Source organism: Zea mays, chromosome 6 (genome assembly GCF_902167145.1).
Source record: "Zea mays cultivar B73 chromosome 6, Zm-B73-REFERENCE-NAM-5.0, whole genome shotgun sequence".
NCBI classification, from domain to species: Eukaryota; Viridiplantae; Streptophyta; class Magnoliopsida; order Poales; family Poaceae; genus Zea; species Zea mays.
Genome location: NC_050101.1, coordinates 84852391 through 84873109, shown reverse-complemented (window position 1 = coordinate 84873109; position 20719 = coordinate 84852391). Strand labels below are relative to the sequence as shown.

Here is a 20719-nt window from a genome sequence, read left to right as displayed (position 1 = left end):
CTACTGTTGAACATGTTACCATTTGCACTAGATGTAGAGATGTTAATATTGAAGTTATTGATGATCACCTTGCCATGATTAAACAACAAAATGATCACATAGCTACATTAAATGCTAAAATTGCCAAGCATGAGCTAGAAAATGAAAATTTTAAATTTGCTAGAAGCATGCTCTATAATGGGAGACGCCCTGGCATTAAGGATGTCATTGGGTTCCAACAAGGGAGCCAAAGCAATGTCAAGCTTAATGCCCCCAAAAAACTGTCTAATTTTGTTAAGGGTAAGGATCCCATGGTTCAGGATAGAGAGGGTTACATTTTATATCCTACAAACTATCTCGAGCATAAGATTAGGAAAACTCATGCTAGAAAACCTCACACTATTTTTCATCATGCTTTTATGTATAAAAATGAGGCTTCTAGTTCTAGGCATACCACTCATGTCAAAATATCTAAAAAGAAAATTCCTAATGCATCAAATGAGCATAATATTTCATTTAAGACTTTTGATGCTTCTTATGTGCTCACTAACAAATCAGGCAAAGTAGTTGCCAAATATGTTGGGGCAAACACAAGAGTCCAAAAACTTGTATTTGGGTGCCCAAGGTACTTGTTTCTAATGTGAAAAGACCCAAGACCGTTTAGGTACCTAAGAACAAGGCCTAAACTTGTGTTGTAGGTTTATGCATCCGGTGGATCAAGTTGGATAATCGATAGCGGGTGCACAAACCACATGACAGGGGAGAAAAGGATGTTCTCCTCATACGAGAAAAATGAAGATCCCCAACGAGCCATTACATTCGGGGATGGAAATCAAGGTTTGGTCAAAGGTTTGGGTAAACTTGCTATATCCCCTGACCATTCCATTTCTAATGTTTTTCTCGTAGATTCTTTAGATTACAATTTGCTTTCTATTTCTCAATTATGCAAAATGGGCTACAACTGTCTATTCACTGATGTAGGTGTTACTGTCTTTAGAAGAAGTGATGATTCAATAGCATTTAAGGGAGTGTTAGATTGTCAGCTATATTTAGTTAATTTTAATGATAACCAAGCTGAACCAGACACTTGCTTAATTGCTAAGACTAATATGGGCTGGCTCTGGCATCACCGACTCGCCCATGTTGGGATGAAGAATCTTCAAAAACTTCTAAAGGGAGAACACATTTTATGACTAACCAATGTTCACTTTGAGAAAGACAGGATTTGTAGCGCATTCCAAACAGGGAAGCAAGTTGGAGCTCATCATCCACACAAGAACATCATGACGACTGACAGGCCACTTGAGCTACTCCACATGGATTTATTCGGCCCGATCGCTTATATAAGCATCAGCAGGAGTAAGTATTGTCTAGTTATTGTGGATGATTATTCTCACTTCACTTGGATATTCTTTTTGCAGGAAAAATCTCAAACCCAAGAGACCTTAAAGAGATTCTTAAGACAGGCTCAAAACGAGTTCAGATTGAGAATAAAAAAGATTAGAAGCGACAATGGGACGAAGTTCAAGAACTCATAAATTGAAGGATTTCTTGATGAGGAGGGCATCAAGCATGAGTTCTCTTCTCCCTACACACCTCAACAAAATGGTGTAGTGGAGAGGAAGAATAGAACTCTACTGGACATGGCAAGAACCATGCTTGATGAATACAAGACACCGGACCGGTTCTGGGCGGAGGTGATTAACACCGCCTGCTACTCCATCAACCGGTTGTATCTTCACCGAATCTTCAAGAAGACATCATATGAACTCCTCACTGGTAAAAAGCCCAATGTTTCTTATTTTAGAGTCTTTGGGAGCAAATGCTTTATTCTTATTAAGAGAGGTAGAAGTTCTAAATTTGCTCCTAAAGCAGTAGAATGCTTTTTACTTGGTTATGACTCAAACATAAGGGCATATAGAGTCTTCAATAAATCCACTGGATTAGTTGAAGTTTCTTGTGACATTGTATTTGATGAGACTAATGGCTCTCAAGTGGAGCAAGTTGATCTTGATGAACTAGATGATGAAGAGGCTTGGTGCGTCGCGCTAAGGAACATGTCCATTAGAGATGTGTGTCCAAAAGAATCCGAGGAGCCCACACAAACACAAGATCAACCATCGTCTTCCATGCAAGCATCTCCACCAACTCAAGATGAGGATAAGGCTTGAGAAGAAGAGGATGAAGATCAAGATGATGAGCCACCTCAAGAGGACATTGATCAAGGGGGAGATGATGATAATGAAGATAAGGAAGATGAACAAGAGATTTAGGATCTAAGACCGCCACACCCAAGAGTCCACCAAGCAATTCAAAGAGATCACCCCGTCAAATCCATTCTTAGTGACATTCATAAGGGGGTAACCACAAGATCTCGAGTTGCACATTTTTGTGAACATTACTCTTTTGTGTCCTCTATTGAGCCATACAAGATAGAAGATGCACTAAGAGATCCAGATTTGGTGGTGGCGATGCAAGAGGAGCTCAACAACTTCACGAGAAATGAGTTATGGCATTTAGTTCTACGTCCTAACCAAAATATTGTAGGTACCAAGTGGGTATTCCGCAACAAGTAGGATGAGCATGGTGTGGTGACAAAGAACAAAGCCCAACTTGTTGCAAAAGGTTATTCACAAGTCGAAGGTTTGGACTTTGATGAAACTTATGCACCCGTAACTAGGCTTGAGTCAATTCATATATTACTTGTCTATGCTACTTACCATGGCTTCAAGCTTTATCAAATGGATGTGAAAAGTGCCTTCCTCAATGGCCCTATCAAGGAAGAGGTCTATATTGAGCAACCTCCCGGCTTTGAAGATAGTGAGTATCCTAACCATGTGTATAAGCTCTCAAAGGCACTTTATGGGCTCAAGCAAGCCCCAAGAGCATGGTATGAATGTCTGAGAGACTTCCTTATCACTAATGGCTTCGAAGTCGGAAAGGCTGATCCCACTCTCTTCACTAAAACTATTGCAAAAGACTTGTTTATATGCCAAATTTATGTCGATGATATTATATTTGGGTCTACTAACAAGTCATCTTGTGAAGAGTTTAGTAGGATCATGATACAGAAATTCAAGATGTCTATGATGGGGGAGTTGAAGTATTTCCTTAGATCCCAAATCAAGCAACTCCAAGAGGGCACCTTCATTAGCCAAACTAAGTACATTCAAGACATACTTAAGAAGTTTGGAATGAAGCTAGAATGGCAAACCCATCAAGACACCCATGGGAACCAATGGGCATCTCGACCTCGACACGGGAGGTAAATTCGTAGATCAAAAGGTATACCAGTCGATGATATGTTCTTTACTCTACTTATGTGCATCTCGACCGAACATTATGCTTTCTATATGCATGTGTGCAAGGTTCCAGGCAAATCCTAAGGAAGTTCTGTCACACCCGGATTTCGGGGCACCAAGACCCGGGCGCGAACATAATCACCAGGTGTGCTGGGACCAAGTCTCACACATATGATGAATCATGGCACATGATCGAATGTCACAACTTTACTATATAATAGGAGTTCTATACAAAATAAATAAATAATTACATTATAAGGAGACAACGGTCCAGCAACCCAAAGTTGACTGGGAGACGACGGCCTAGACCTCTCACGAACACATCGCAACATCCTCCATGCGCCTCATCCTGCAGTACCTGCTCTTGACCTGTGGGGGGTGTGAGATAGCAAGAGTGAGCTCACATACGTTCATCGCTCAACAAGTTGTGGGGAATAATGTGCATGAACTCGCCAAAGGTGAGAGTTCACATGAAGTGTAAGGCTTACCAAAGAGGATGGTTAGAGCTGAGCATTGCTTTTAAAGTTGGTCAAAATTTTGTTAGCAATTACTAAGTATAAGTAAATACCAACCCAATTAAGTAGCAGAACAAAAGTAACAACCTCACCTGCGATGCAATGCATATGACAGATTGAGTTTAAGTTCCATAAATTAATCATGTGAGTGTCCGAGCTGCTCATGACCGTGAGCACGGCTAGTATACCAGTTTTACACTCTGCAGAGGTTGCACATATTTACCCACAAGTCATGTTACCCATCTGCCAAGAGACGGCCAATCCCATACACCTCTACCGAGGAGGCGAGGCAGGGTAACACTACGAGGCCTTTACAAAGTTCCACTAGCTTCAGAAAACCCGCTACAGTTTATAGGAAGCTCCAATGCAGGAATCCCTCGCATGACCGCCATCACAGCAAAATCATCCCAAGGGCCTCCCTACACTGACCACTCCCCTACTGCCCTTGCCCCTTTCGGGTAAGGTAGTCATCCACTAGCTTTCCTAATTAATCAGCCAAGGGCGTCCATAAACCCTTGTGGTAGCACTGTTTTCCCGGGTGGTTCTCCATGTTCCAATTAACATAATGATCTTAACATGAACAATAAATAACAACTGATAACAAAAGTATAATCATGAATAGTGTAATCTTCATACCCGGAACCACATAAAGCAATAGCAGGTACTACCCAAAAATTTAGTGGTAAACAAGGTATAAAGATAGTCAAACTAGGGTAACCTATTGGGTCCCGTCAAAATTAACCTATACAGATCATTATGATTAATTAGAACATGACTAGGTAAAAAGAAGTGATCAAGGGCACAACTTGCCTGGCACTTGAGATTCCAGGTACCAGGATGATCTTCAGATGACACGTGTCCTCACTGCTAAACGTAGCAATACAGACATACATGGTATAGGCAAAATTAACATTACACCAAACATATATACAAAATACATATTAATAATCTACATATTGAAATAAGATCACAGGAACAGGGATTATTAATTTTGGAGTTATAGATTTTAAGTTATGGATTTCCAAAGATTCTAGGAGATTTGTACAAGATTAATTAGCATATCAATTTTAATATGGCTTTTATGTCAAAACAGTGACATAAAATGATAAGCAATAATATTACAAAATTATAGGAATTAGAATGGATTAATTTGGACTTCATATGAATTTTCTATGAATTAATTAAGTTCTAGAATTCTTTTTATATTGGAAATTCATTTTCTAAATTCATTTCTCCTATTTTCTCTGAGTCCTGGGCTGCGCACACAATAACATAGAACCCAGGGTCTAACTCATAAAATTGCTTAAGACTCAGCTTTCCCCCGCACAGGACGGCGGGTTGATTGCATAAAAGTGCAGGGGCTCTTTAGAAAAATAACCGCGGCGAAGGGGTATTAGTGATTGTTGGTCGTCGGATCTGAGATGGCAAGCTCAAATTAAAATAACGAACAAGCAAGTGATTTTGATCGTAGGATCGCGGATCAGTGGTCCAAAATTCACCCATGACACAAGTTGCCCCCAGCCCTAGGATCATGAAGCAGCGGCTCGGATTAAAAGAAGCCAACCGGTCACATCCTAGATCTGATCGTGACCGCCCCCTTGCAAATCAACGGTGCCAAGGGTTTCTTCCCTCCCCCAGGCCGGACGCGGCAGCAGAGGTGAGCCCGCATGGCGGAGGCCACGACGACGACCGGCGCTTCAGCATCCCCGGCCATGAAATTCACATCCCAATAGTCTAACACGATGCTGCAGTCACGGCGATGATGAAGGTTAGTTTCTCACCAGCGGAGGAGACTTCGGGGAAGCTGGCCACGACGCGGCATTGGTCCGTCGCGCCATCAAGCACCGGCGAAAAATCGATGCAACACCGAGACCCCATCCGAATACCGACCCACGGTTAGCTTTGTCGTGCAACCGGAAACCCTCCATCCCTGCCGCGATCTCCAAACCATGGCGAACACGATAATACGACGGCAGCAAGCACTAGAGAGGAGAGACGCGGTTAGTAATTGTGGCAGCATGGGTCTATGGACTCTGGAATTCCCCTGACGACTGCTGCACATGGCCTTTTTATAATCAATAAAAGGATATGCTTAAAGGTTGGATAAGTCCCATCTTTCTCTCAACAAAATAAGCGTGATCTTCTCCAACGAGATAAATCTCTAACCCATCTGCATGCAGCTCTTCAACCAATCCGCACGTCTCCTTTTCACTTCTTTTTTTTCTTTATTTAATGATGGGTATCTTTGCTTAATCCATGTAACATATTCCTACTATTTAGTATAGTACGCCAACGTTATTATTATTCTGACCAGTTTAGATATATTAATTAATGATTTAACCTTTGCAACATATATATATATATATATATGTATAACAACTATATCCTTATATACGTATGTGCGGTTGATGAAAAAGGAAATTAATTCATATTTATTTGCTCACACCTCCTGATATCAATAATTTAATTAATATAAAAAAAATCAAGACGAGTTTCCAAAAATCAATCCAACACATGGATGCAAAGTTCATTTTACATATTTATTTATTACTAACTTAAGTGAATGTCTCTATATATTCTTACTTACATAAATACTAGTGAAATTGAATAATTTCTTAAATGTATGGTCCAATTAAAGCATAACAAATAAAATTATAGTATCTATCATCACTTATTTACTGTAGAGAGATATATTTTATACAGAAAATGGAATCTATTATTAAAGGATGTTTTACCTCAAGTCTTTTGGAGAAACTTTTATATGTCTAAAAATAAAATTGAGGTGTTACAAGTTCACCTTAGGGCCGTAAAAAGAATCATGAGGTATTTAGTTTACACTACTAAGTTTGGGCTTTGGTACCCCAAGGGATCTACCTTTGATTTAATTGGGTATTCCGATGCCGATTATGCCGGGTGTAAGATTGATAGGAAAAGCACATCAGGGACTTGTTAGTTTCTGGGAAGATCCCTGGTGTCTTGGGCTTTAAAGAAACAAAATTCAGTAGCTCTTTCAACCGTCGAAGCCGAGTACATTGCCGCAGGTCATTGTTGTCCGCAACTACTTTGGATGAGGCAAACCATTAGGGACTATGGCTACAAGTTGAGCAAAGTCTCTCTCCTATGTGATAATGAGAGTGCAATCCGCATGACGGATAATCCCGTTGAACACAACCGCACTAAGCAAATAGACATCTGGTATCACTTTCTGAGAGATCACCAACAAAAGGGGATATCAAAATTGCTTATGTTAATACCCAAAACCAATTAGTTGATATCTTTACCAAGCCACTAGATGAAAAGACCTTTAGCAAACTTAGGAATGAGATAAATATACTTTATTCTTGGAATTTTGATTGAAACATTGCACACACAGCTATTTCATATACCTTTGATCATGTCTCTTTCATTTGGTACAAATGCATATTTCTTATTCTTCTTATGCCAAGGCTAAGACTAATATGCTATATAGTGTATTTCTATACTTAGTCTTAGATTGAAAGGGAAATTGAGTATTCGGCAAAAAAAGGCTTCCACTCCAACTCTGACGGTATCACTTACCCTTTGCCATTACTCATGTAACTCTCAATTGGTATGACACTTTACTCATATTTATTTTACCATTTGGGAGAAAGTATTAGGCCCCAAAGGGGAAGAAAGTGCAAAAAGGGCTCTCAAGTTCTCCGTTTTTGGCGATTAATGCTAAAGGGGAAGAAAGTATTAAGCCCAAAGCAAAAGGACCGCACCACCATATTTTTAAAAAAACTAAAGAAATAAATTATTTCAATTGGTATTTGAGTTAGCCTCAAAATGGTTTTTCAATTGGTATTTCAAATTGGTATCTTCAAAATTTCACATTAGTATGAAAAATTTCATTTGGCATCTATTTCAAAAAGGAAAATCGTTTCAAAACCCTCTTGAAAGCTAAGAGGAGAATTTCTTCAGGGGGAGCTTTCATTTAGTCAAATGAAAAGCATTTGAAACAGGGGGAGAAATTTCAAATCTTAAAAATGCTTCTTGCAATCATATTCCTATACCTTTGACTATTTGCAAAAGATTTTTCCAAAAGATTTGCAAAAACAAACAAGTGATGCAAATGTGGTCCAAAATGTTAAATAAGAGAAAAGCAATCCATTCATTCTAACATATGTATGAAATCTTTCATTGGTGTAATTCTAAGTAACATATGCACATCTATCATAAATGCAAACTAGTTACATTTTTACACCTCATATTTGCTTTGGTTAGGTGTTGGCATCAATCACCAAAAAGGGAGAGATTGAAAGGGAAATGGGCTTAATCATTTCCTATAATCAATTTTGGTGGTTGACGACCAACACAAATCACGTGGACTAACTAGTTTTTCTAGATGTCAATTATCTCAGGTGCATAAGGTTCAACACAAACCAAGAAAGAAACTTAGTTGGGGACACAAACAAAATTTGGAGCAAAACATGAGAGTGTGCTGCCAAGTGGCGCACCGGACAGTGTCAGGTGCACCAGACCAGGCAGCCAACGAACAGGCCACTCTCGAGAATTTCATGGGCGCCCTCCGCTATAATTCACCGGACTGTCCGTGTGCACCGGACTGTTCGATGAGCCAGCGGAGGAACGACTCCCTGCGCGCCAACGATCGATTGCAGAAGTGTATAGTGATGAACAGTGCCGTGCAGGAGTCAGAGCAGCAAAGTCAGAGGTCACCGGACTGTCTGGTGCAGCAAAAGGACAAAGGGTTCCAGCGGTCAACAGCTCCAAACCCCAACGGGCGCGCTGACGTGGCGCACACCGGATAGTGAACAGTGGTTGTCCGGTGTGTCCATCGCCAGTAGGAACAGCCAACGGCTAGGAAGTGGTTGGGGGATATAAATACCCCCCAACCACCTCATTCAAAGCAATTCAAGTATTCTGAACTTCCCATTCAATACAAGAGCAAAGCCAACCACTCAAAGATACATTCAATGCATTCAATCCACTCCAAGTTTCCAAAATCAACTCTAGTGCTTAGAAACTTGAGAGAGGATCATTTGTGTTCATTTGCGCTCTTGTTGCTTGGATTGGTTTTCTCCTTCCCCATTCTAATTCTTAAGTGCTTTGTAAAGCTAGCAAGAGACACCTAAGTGTGTGGTGATCCTTGCGGGGTCTTAGTGACCCGTGTGATTAAGGAGAAGGTTCATCCGGTCTAAGTGACCGCTTGAGAGAGGGAAGGGGTTGAAATAGACCCGGCCTTTGTGGCCTCCTCAACGGGGACTAGGTTCTTTGGAACCGAACCTCGGTAAAATAAATCACCGTGTCCACTTGTGTTGATTTCCATTTGATTTGTTTTCACTCTTTCCTCTCTCTAAAGTTTTCTTGCTAATGTTGATTTGAGTTTGCTCCCAAACGTCATCCGCATTATTTGAGCAAGATAAACAATCTTCCACACTCGGATTTAAATCTAACGCTAACCCAGGCCTTAGTGTGTGTTTAAGTTTATAAATTTTAGGTTTTGCCTATTCACCCCCCACTAGGCGACTTTCAAATACGTAATAGGAACCTTCGGATTGAAGATCGTCGGGCACCGAGTCATCCATTGTCACACCCGGATTTAAGGGCCAAAGTCGAGTGCATCTCAAATGTGTGCTAGGATCAAGTCTCACATATATGATGACTCATGGTACAAAAATGAATGTCATATCTTTACTATATAATAGGAGTTCTGTACAAAATAATTAAATAATTACATCATACAAAGACAATGATCCTCCACAACCATAGTTGACAGGGAGACGACAACCTAGACCTCTCACGAATTTATTGCGGCATCCTTCGTGCTCCTTATCCTACGATACCTGTTCTTGACCTAGGGGGATGTGAGTACAGCAAGGGTGAGCTCACATATGTTCATCGCTCAACAAGTTGTGGAGAATAATGTGCATGATCTCACTTACGGTGTGGGCTCATGTGAAGTGTAAAGATTACCAAAGAGGATGGTTAAAGCTAAGAATTGCTTTTAAAGTTGGTCAAAATTTTATTAGCAGTTATTAAGTGTAAGTAGATACCAACCCAATTAAATAATAGATCACAATTAATAATAACACCCACAATGCAATGCATATGACAGATTAAGTTTAGTTCCATAAGTTAATCATGCGAGAGTCCTGAGTCGCTCTTGACCGTAAGCACGACTGATTTATCAGTTTTACACTGTGCAGATGTTGCATATCTTTACCCACAAGACGTGTTTCCCGATTCGCCAGGGTTAGCTAGACCCTTAAACACTTCCAAGGTGAATGACTAGTGATCCACTGCGAGGCCTTTCCAAAGTTCACTAGTTCGAGAAAACCCGCTACGGATTCAGAAAGATAGAAGCATATGAATCCCTCGTCCGAAAAGCTTTACAGATAGTACGACCCGAGGACCTCCCTATACTCTGCAGCGACGCCTCCCCGCTTGCCCTTTCGGGTAAGGTAATCTCTCCCTAGGTTTCCTAATTACTTGACCAAGGACGTCCCATTCCACCCTTGTGGTAACACTGTTATCTCAAGTTAAGCTACATGTTTCAATTAACACAATAATCTTGTCATGAACAATAAATAAATCAACAACAAAATTGGAACATGATCATAATTCAGATGTAACATTAATCCCAAAACTAGGTAGTGCAATAGCAAGTCTACCAATAGTTCAGTTGTTTGCAAGGTATGGGGTAACAAAACTAGAGAAACCTATTAGGTCTCATCAAATTAACCTGACCATGTCACAATAATTAACAGAGAACATTACTAGATAAAGAGAGTGATCAAAGGCACAAACTTGTCCATTCATGCACAACAACCCTTCACATTTAGGGGGTGTTTGATTTCGGAGACTAATTTAAAGTCCCTCTATTTTATTTCATTTTGGAGATCTATTTTAGTCCCTAAATTGATAAATACAAAAACTGAAATAGAGTTTTAGTTTCCGCATACGACAATTTAAGGACTAAAATTAAATAAATGGAGAGAGTAAAAATTAGTCCCTAGAAACCAAACACCCCTTCAAAAGAGTATATTTATGTTATTCCACTGCGCAAACATGTTGCGTACGTCATCCCTTCACTGAAACTTTTATGTTACTCTTCACCGAAGCAATGTAATAACATCAGGCGCGGCAAGCACATTTGCTAGGTGGTAACCGGTAACGTTTCTGTTTTTTGCAGGAATTTATTTATTAATTGCACTAGAATTTCATATCATATGTAGATTATCTGTAAAAAAAGGGACTAACTTTGGAAAGTAAATTTGTAGAGTACTGTCAAGTCAGTGTGTAAGTAGCCATGGTCAATCATGCGGAAAAATTATTATCACCCTGTATAATTTTCAATGGGGAGATGGCTACAGAAAACAGGTATATCCTCTGCAACACTTGAGTTTGATAAGACACGCTTATTTTGTTGTAATCACCACCTTGGAGATCGCTCTACGAAGCCTTCATATCATCAAGACCAACGCTCGCCTGCAAGAATAGCAGGGCCTAGAGCTATTTCACAAGGCACGAAAGTGGCAAAACAACTGAATCCTGAATTGGTGGGAGAGACCATACCAGAAACTCGTGATTTTCTTTGAGAAAAGGAGAGAAGGTCGTGCAAAATTTCTCAATATCTGCATTGATATCACCAGTTCCACTAATGACCTCCATGAATTTATCTCTATTAGGAGAGAGCTTCATGGCCACCTGCCAGCAATTCATATAAGCAAATGAACAAATGGAAGCACCAATAAAAGGGATATACTCCAACCAAAAGTATGCAATGATCTTAAAAGAGGAGCATTGACCTATTTCCATACACAAATGAAGCAACAAATATAAGAAACAAGGATTTTCAGTAGACATTTGTACTGCAAAGTTCAAATTAAGTAAATGACTATCTAGTGTTTGTCGTATGTAGCTAGAAATTGCAAAAACACCTGTTTTAGCTTTTTTAGTGAGAGAGAGAGAGAGAGAGAGAGAGAGAGAGAGAGAGAGAAGGCTGTATGGAAGTATATGGATTGGTGAAGTCGTAGATACAAAACTGGATGTGACAAGAAAATGTTCTTGGAAAGAACTTTTCAGATTTAAAAACAGGTCAAAGCTGCTCTTTGATCTATCATGGCTGATGCCTTGCTATTCAGGTTGGCAATCCATGTGAAGACTAAACTCACATTTTCTAGAATTCATATCTTGGTTATATTTTCTCGAGAAAGAAAGTTGAATAAACAGATTCTGTGTGGATAGAATTCCCACATGGACCATTAATTCATTATTGAGTGAAAGATTCTACCGTAAAACTAGAACTGGCAAGCCAGCCATGAAATTTCTTCAAGGTCTTGGTGTATGAATCAGCGCAAGCTTGAGTCATGGTCCAGTCTGGATGCTCAAGCAGGTTACGGAACAACTCAACAAGGAAATCCATGGCCCTGGCATGCAATTTTTTTGAGTAAATAAAAGTCACATACTATGCGTGCTGATCAAGTTGCAATGAAAAACGACAAAACAATAAGAAATTGAAGCACCTCGTGAGCCACAGAAGACCATTTGTGCAGCTTGAGGAACCTTTCGCGGTCTTGTTTTGAACTTCTTCCTGAACCATGCTGTACATGTGTCCATACTTTGATGGATCTGAAGAATACTTGTTTTCCAGCCTCTGACAGAAGAGGATCAAGTCAATTGAAATTAAAAAGAAAAAAAAATTGGAACTCCAAGGGCTCCAGAAGTGACAAATGAACCAAGCAAGAGGCAGATCAGTAAAAATAGCTACCAATATCGATTATCACAGCATAGATAACTGAAAGACAACATTAACACCACCATCAGCTGCCCAGCTATTTACCAACAGAAAAGAATGGAAGATAACCTTTGAATGATATAACCGTACAATAGAAATCTTGCAGAAAGATTTGCTTACTGTGATATTGCCGCTGATATCATTCTTTACAATTGCCATAGCAGCTCCAAATTTATCTGGTGCATAAATGCAGGGGATAAAGGGAAAATTATTGAAAAAAATGGTTTATTGTTTAAGCAACACAAGTACAGCTCAACATAAAGAAACAGAGAACTGGAATTGTAAGACCCAATGGTTTGCTCTTCCATGGTTTAAGACAACACCGAAGCTTGATTCAAGGATCAACATATGTATCTCACAGATGCGCGCACAAAATTTGAAACCATCCAAAACTCCAAGTTTATACTAAGATGGGGATTCTTTACTGAATCGTGAATTAAACATCACGGTGATGTTTCAGAAAATGTACCCAAAAAACTTGTGTCTCCTAGGTGGCATAACCATCGGCGATAATTTGTCTTAACTATCTGTTACTGATGCATTTGTAGGCTGCAAGTACCAGAGGCGCAGGCGCCAGGATCCAGCAGCAGAATCAAACAAGGAAAGTGATCAGAAAAGTGGCTAGCAATCGGGTTAGTAGGCAAGTTTTTATTACAGGGAGATATGCATTAGTTTGTTTCCAGAATAAAGGATATGCATTAGTTTACTTCCAGTTTCAGTTATTTAGTTCCTTTTGAAGGGTCGCCTCATACTATAAAGGTAGACCCGTAGTTTGTATTAGGATCATCGAGGAATAAAGTCTCCCTGCAGTTGGGCGGGACTATCTCGATCATCGTGGCTCGGCAAGCTGCCAGCCGCGGTGACGACGCCCGTCTACCTAGCCACAGTTCTTACCCTCTCAGATCTGTTCCTGGTTCTAGCCTCCTCCTCCTCTCACCTCTACGGTCGCCAAAAAGGCCCTCCAGAGGGGCCGCATCAAATTGGTATCAAAGACCAGTGGAGCATCGACACCTCTGTTCGGCTCCATGGGGAACGTTCCTGAGGATTCCATTGAAGAGAAGCTGGACCGCCTGCTCGCCCAAGTCTCCACGCTCAACACGCACATGGCGCTGCACGATCAACGGCTCGCGCGTATGGAGCAGCTCGTCCTGCCGGGGACCGATACCGCGGCCGGCCTTCACGGCACCCAGCAGAGCGCGGGCGGCGGTCACACTGACAAGGGGGGCGCCGCCAAGATCGACGCGGATCCTCTACAGGAGTCTGATGGATCCCCCTTGCCGCTCGACCGTCGTCTCCACGATCGACGTCGCGCCACGGGGGCGCCTTCTGATGACAACGACGGCAGCGCCACCGACGACTCCCTCAACACCGATTGGCGGGAGGACCGCCGCATCTCCAAGGGCCGGCGGGGCGCTGGACGGGAGGACGTCCGTCCGGAAGACAGGCGCAGTGGGGATTTCCGTCAAGAGGACCGGCGCGGTGGGCACGATTCCGCTCGGGGCGCTTTCCAACGGCGCCGCAACGGGCGACCAGAGGGCCGGGACCGGCGTCGGCGGGACGATTTCTACGACCGTGATCGCTACGAGGATCACAATCAACGGCCCAAACTGAAGTTTCCATCGTTCGACGGTGAATCCGATCCCCTCCCATGGCTCAACAAGTGTGAAACTTATTTTAGGGGGATGCGCACACTCGACGATGACAGAGTATGGGTGGCGTCCCTGCACTTGGACGGTGCAGCACTGGATTGGTACTTCGGCTTCGAGCTCGACTACGGCCTGGTGCCGTGGCGCCGCTTTGCCAAGTACATCAACATGCGGTTCGGGCCTCCGCTGCGACACAATAGCCTGGCGGAGCTGAAGGACTTGTATCGCACCGGCACCGTGGAGGACTACCAGCGACAGTTCTCCCAGCTCCTGTGTCGCGCGCAAGACGTCACGCCGTACCAGCAGGTCGAGCTCTTTACTGCAGGCCTGGGGGAACCCTTGCGAACGGAGGTCGAGCTGAAGCGACCACCGAACCTCCAAACGGCCATGAGCTTGGCCCGGGCTCACGAGCGTCGGCTTACCCACGCTGCACTACCAGCCGGCCGATCGTCCTCGAAGGCCCTCCCTCCGGCGACCACGTCCAAGCAGGGGGGTGCACCACGACCTCGCATGAAGCGACTCTCGTCAGAGGAGCTGGCAGCCAAGCGCGCCAATGGTGAGTGCTATCACTGCACCGAGAAATATACGACAGACCACAAGTGTGCAGGCAAGGGCGTTTTCCTCATTGAGATGGACGACGACGCCGACGCGGAGTCCGTACAAGAAGAGCTGGGGATCTCCCTGCACGCCTTAACAGGGATCGACGTGGGCAACACGATGAAACTCCCAGTCGTCATCAACGGAGTCTCCCTGGTCGCCTTGGTGGACTCGGGATCGACTCATACCTTCATCCAGGAGGGACTGGTGTCCAAGCTGGGGCTCATGGTGGAACGTCGGCCCGGCCTCTCCGTCAAGGTGGCGAACGGCGATCGTGTCCCCAGCGCGGGCGTATGCCGCCAGGTGGCTATCTCCATCGACAAGGACACCTTCGACATCTCCTGCTACACACTCGCGATGGATGGCTTCGACGTCGTCCTCGGGGTACAATGGCTGCGTACCCTGGGGCCGATCTTGTGGAACTTCGCCGACCTCACCATGGCGTTCTGGCACAAGGAACGGGCTGTCCGCTGGTCCGGAATCGGTGGCCCTCGGCCGCAGCTCGCTGCGCTGGTCGTCACAAGGGATCTCCTGACGACCCTGCTCGACGCCTTCACCGACATCTTCGACGAACCGCGCGGCCTCCCACCCCCTCGACGCCATGACCATCGCATCACACTTCTGCCAGGTACAACACCAGTTGTGGTCAAACCATATCGTTACCCGCAGCTGCTGAAGGATGAGATCGAGAAACAATGCGAGGCTATGCTGCAGCAAGGCATCATCCGGGAATGCTCATCGGCATACTCCTCCCCGGTTCTCCTGGTCCGAAAATCGGATGGATCATGGCGATTCTGCATCGACTACCGTGAGCTCAACAGCAAAACGGTAAAGGACTCCTTTCCTATCCCAGTAGTAGATGAACTGTTGGATGAACTCCGAGGTGCGAGGTTCTTCACCAAGCTTGACCTCCGCAGCGGATATCATCAAGTTCGCATGAGTCCGGACGACATCAACAAGACAGCTTTCCGCACACACCGCGGGAAATTTGAGTTCCTCGTCATGCCCTTTGGGTTGACCAACGCACCCTCCACCTTTCAGTCCTTGATGAATGACGTCCTCAAAGCTTATATTCGGAAGTTTGTCCTGGTCTTTTTTGATGACATACTGATTTTCAGCAAGACATGGGCAGAACATTTGCAGCATGTGAAACAGGTCTTCCAAGTCCTACGCGACAACAAGTTATTCCTGAAGCGCTCCAAGTGTTTCTTCGGGGAAGAAACAGTGTCTTATCTAGGACACATCATTTCCAAGGCCGGCGTCGCCATGGATCCCGCAAAGGTCGAGGCGGTGGAGGCATGGCCTCGCCCGCAGTCTCTCCGGGCGCTGCGGGGCTTCCTTGGCCTCACCGGCTACTACCGCAAATTCATCGCTGGCTATGGCGAGGTGGCTGCCCCGCTGACAGCCCTCTTGAAGAAAGAGGCCTTTCGGTGGTCGGACGCTGCGGATGCAGCCTTCCTACAACTTAAACATTCATTGATGACAGCACCACTCCTCCAAATGCCGGACTTCTCCAAGCGCTTCATGGTGGACTGCGATGCCTCAGGAGCAGGGTTCGGCGCTGTGCTCCATCAAGGTGATGGTGCGATTGCCTTCTTCAGCCGGGCAGTTGCGCCCCATCACCAGAAATTGCCCGCTTATGAGCGGGAATTGATCGGGTTGGTAAAGGCTGTCCGCAACTGGCGCCCATATCTCTGGGGACGTGCATTTACAGTCAGGACGGATCATTACAGTTTGAAGTTCATCTTGGACCAACGGCTCTCCACCATTCCCCAACACACATGGGTCAGTAAATTATTTGGCTATGATTTGACTGTTGAATATCGTCCGGGCAAATTGAATGGTGCTGCAGATGCTTTATCTCGGCGGGAAGAACCAATGGGCACTGTGCACAGCATATCACTCCCCATATTCTCGCTGTTTGACAACTTGCGAGATGAGGCGGCCACTAATTCCCAGGTGCAGGCTATCCGTGCTCAGTTGGAAGCAGGAACAGCCAAAGAAGACTGGACTGAAGTAGATGGGTTGCTGCTGTTTAAAGGCAAGATCTTCGTCCCAGATGCATCTGCTATGTGGCCACTCCTCTTGGCCGATGCCCATGATGGGGCGCATGAAGGTGTGGAGAAGACGGTGCACCGTTGGCGGGCTACATTTTATAATGCTCATGCCCTCCAACGAATCAGAGAATATGTGAAGGGCTGCTCCGTATGTCAACGCAACAAATCAGTCCACTTACATCCTGCCGGGCTACTGCAACCATTACCAATTCCAGCAGGCATTTGGAGTGATATTTCCATGGATTTTGTGGAAGGTTTTTCCAAGGTGGGCGGTAAATCAGTAATTCTAACAGTGGTGGACAGATTTTCCAAAATGGCGCACTTCATCCCATTAGGCCACCCATACACAGCAGCCTCAGTCGCCAAGGCCTTCTTTGATGGCATTGTCCGGCTTCATGGTTTTCCTTGCTCCATTGTTAGTGATCGGGACACGGTTTTCACTAGTGTTTTTTGGACCGAGCTGTTTCGCTTAGCTGGGGTAAAACTGCACATGAGTTCCGCCTTTCATCCTCAATCTGATGGCCAATCGGAAGTGGTCAATCGGATCATTATCATGTATCTTCGCTGCCTAGCCGGCGACCGTCCAAGAACTTGGTTACAGTGGTTACCATGGGCAGAATTTTGTTACAACACTTCGTACCACTCCGCCCTCAAATGTTCTCCCTTTCGGGTAGTTTATGGCCGAGAGCCCCCAACATTGTTAGCTTACCATCCTGGTGTCGCAAAGGTGGCAGCGGTAGATCAGCAGCTCCAGGAACGAGATGAATTTCTGACTGAAATCAAGGAAAGGCTGGTACAGGCACAACTTGTGATGAAAACATATCAAGATCAGTCACGACGAGAGGTCGAATTCCACGAAGGCGATTGGGTATGGCTCCGTTTACAACAGCGAACAGCAGTGGGTGTCACCGCGGCTGCTCCGTCGAAATTGGGTCCTCGCTTCTTTGGGCCCTACCAGGTAACACGTCGCATTGGGAAAGTCTCTTATAAGTTGCAGCTGCCAGCACGGGCCCGGATCCACGACGTCTTCCATGTATCCTTGTTAAAAAAGTTTGAAGGCACAGCACCAACCGCCATCGTTCCATTACCGGAAATTCTGCATGGCAGAGTCATTCCAACTCCAGACAAGGTCCTCAAGGCTCGGCTGAATCGAGGAGTTTGGGAACTCTTAGTCCATTGGGTGGGTCGGCCAGCATCAGATGCCTCTTGGGAGCAATTGGAAGACTTCACACAGAAGTATCCTCTTTTTAAGCTCGCGGACGAGCTGTTTCTTGTGGAGGGGAGAAATGTTACTGATGCATTTGTAGGCTGCAAGTACCAGAGGCGCAGGCGCCAGGATCCAGCAGCAGAATCAAACAAGGAAAGTGATCAGAAAAGTGGCTAGCAATCGGGTTAGTAGGCAAGTTTTTATTACAGGGAGATATGCATTAGTTTGTTTCCAGAATAAAGGATATGCATTAGTTTACTTCCAGTTTCAGTTATTTAGTTCCTTTTGAAGGGTCGCCTCATACTATAAAGGCAGACCCGTAGTTTGTATTAGGATCATCGAGGAATAAAGTCTCCCTGCAGTTGGGCGGGACTATCTCGATCATCGTGGCTCGGCAAGCTGCCAGCCGCGGTGACGACGCCCGTCTACCTAGCCACAGTTCTTACCCTCTCAGATCTGTTCCTGGTTCTAGCCTCCTCCTCCTCTCACCTCTACGGTCGCCAAAAAGGCCCTCCAGAGGTGGCCGCATCACTATCAGAAACCTTGTTTAGACAATCAATCTACCATGTGTCGTGTGAGAAATAACTCAAGCCTGTTCGCTGCACCCACTTTCCTCACTACTGAAGCATGGTACCAAATCAGAGGTTAAGTAATGCAGCCACTCCTACTTAAGATTCAAAACCTCATACAGCTGACAGTGAAGCAAATGTGTTACCCAGGACAGGCAAGATTTGCTTGCAGACATCAAGGAAGGGCTTGGTGAGAATGACTCCGTTCTCTGCCTTCACATGCTTCATCCCTTCCAAAGAGGGGGTGAACACCGTCTCTGCCATCTATGAACCTGAAAGAATCAACAAATATATCAACCCATCATCCCAATGAGGGGCAAACCGAGTAAAGGACATGGTGTATTGGTGTACACACGTACACCCAATAATTTTGCCAAAAAAAATATCGTATTCATTAGGCAAATACGTATATAAACGTGTAATTACATCAGATCTGAATAGGGTTCGGCTGCTCAGTTTCGGACAGAAGAAAGGCAAGAGAAGGAGTGCGAATACCTGGTGGGTGCTGACCGCCGGTGACGGGTGCGAAGAAGCCGACGAGGCTGGATCGAGCACGTGGCGTAGGGCGGCCGCGACGGTCACCTAGTAGCTCCACAAGAGCGCGAGCAGAGACTGAGACCTAGGGTGGACGAGAGAAGAAAAGGCAGGCAGGCGGTTAGCTGGAGCAGAGGCCCGTTTGGCAGTCTGTCTCCGGGGAGAATTTTGCCATTATAAAACACAGCTGGTGTAGCTTCGACGAAATAGCGGCAATGAAGAGAGATCCGATTATATAAAAAACCAGGGAAAAACACACACTCTGAAATGGACATGACTTTTTCATCACCAGATAAGGACGATCATTATTCCACTGAAACTGACGCTGTCACACATCCGTTACAAGTTGATCGCTCTTCTTCCACTTCGTTTCCTCTTGCTTCTCCTCTCTCTCTACACCCAGCCGTTCTTTCCTATCCTCTTGCTCCCTTCTACGCGCTACCGAATCTTAGCCGCCGCACACTAGGCTCCTCACTCAAACCCCATGGATCAAACTACTCCGGTCGTGGCTGTGGCAGATGCTGTTGATGCTGCTCGTGCTGCAGCCGTTGCAGCTGCGGGGGCAAGATGTGCGGCATTGGTGGCTGAGAAGGAGGCACGAGCGGCGGTGCAATCTGCCAGTATTGCCGCAGATAAGGTTCAACTTGCCGTCAAAGCTGTGAAGTATCGAAGCTTTGTTGAAGATAACTCCATGGTGGAATCCCTGGTGACTGATTTTGTTTCTCCCATCCTTTTGCCGCATGTGTAATGATAGGGTTTAGGGCTGTTGTTTTAGGAGATCTCCTGTTTTAGGGTTAGTTCTTCACAAGCATGGTAACTTATTCGTCCACTTGATCAAGAACTAGTTTTATTTCTATAGGAACATGTTGATTTCAAGTATCACGTTAGTATCAAGAACTCACTCTGATATGCCATTCAAGAGATGAGGAGGCAATCTTCACTGTTACATACTGTCAATAGGCTGTGTTGTAGTATCCCAGAAGTTGAAGGGGGTAAGGTTGGAAAGCTTGCTGGCCATTTGAACGAGGTTTGCAAGATGCTCGAGAAGACTTGTATTGTGTGTGAAGAAGATCTAGAGAATAAATCTCCTAGTTGGGACCTTCATCATCCCCCTTCAGATGTTGAAGACCACCCTGACCCTTCTGATGTTGAGGACCAAGTGGATGGATACGTGTCAAAAGATCCAGAGATGTGGGAAATGGTGTTTGAAGACATGAATTGGGAGGAGAATAAAGTGGTTGTTTCTTTGTCCGAGCATTGTCGTATTATGGGCTACGACTATGACGAGATTTATGATCGTACTGTTTAAGTTGCCAAGACTACTAGGGTTAAGGGTTTCAGTTGCCAAGACTACTAGTATGTGTCTTCTGTGGTTCTTTCTTTTGTGGTCATGAGATGAACTTGTAACCAGTTTGTGGTCATGAGATGAAGACTTTTGTGATGTCAAGACTATGTACTTGTAACATCTCTCTCTGTGATGTGGTTGTGTTTATGTAAGACAATCTATGTATTCAAGACTATCTATGCAGTCAGT

General features: G+C 44.5%; 1 protein-coding gene across 1 annotated transcript; it reads right to left on the bottom strand.

Annotated features, from left to right (window-relative positions):
• Positions 1 to 11022: 11022 nt before the first annotated feature.
• LOC100193642 (Putative glycolipid transfer protein (GLTP) family protein) lies at positions 11023 to 19334 on the bottom strand. Its single transcript, NM_001254876.2, has 7 exons — positions 19147 to 19334; positions 18798 to 18923; positions 12696 to 12751; positions 12304 to 12434; positions 12072 to 12207; positions 11354 to 11485; positions 11023 to 11266 (listed from the first exon to the last, which is right to left on the bottom strand). Exons 2-7 carry the CDS (start codon positions 18913 to 18915, stop codon positions 11231 to 11233), a joined length of 609 nt encoding a protein of 202 aa, NP_001241805.2. The 5' UTR covers positions 18916 to 18923; positions 19147 to 19334; the 3' UTR covers positions 11023 to 11230.
• Positions 19335 to 20719: the final 1385 nt, after the last annotated feature.

Excerpts from the sequence above, each read along its gene's own strand:
- LOC100193642 (NM_001254876.2), bottom strand. The coding sequence starts at position 18,915 with ATGGCAGAGACGGTGTTCACCCCCTCTTTGGAAGGGATGAAGCATGTG. Across the intron at positions 12,435-12,695 it reads ATATCAGCGGCAATATCACA|AGGCTGGAAAACAAGTATTC; the intron begins GTAAGCAAATCT and ends CTCTTCTGTCAG. Across the intron at positions 12,208-12,303 it reads GGTCTTCTGTGGCTCACGAG|GGCCATGGATTTCCTTGTTG; the intron begins GTGCTTCAATTT and ends ATTGCATGCCAG.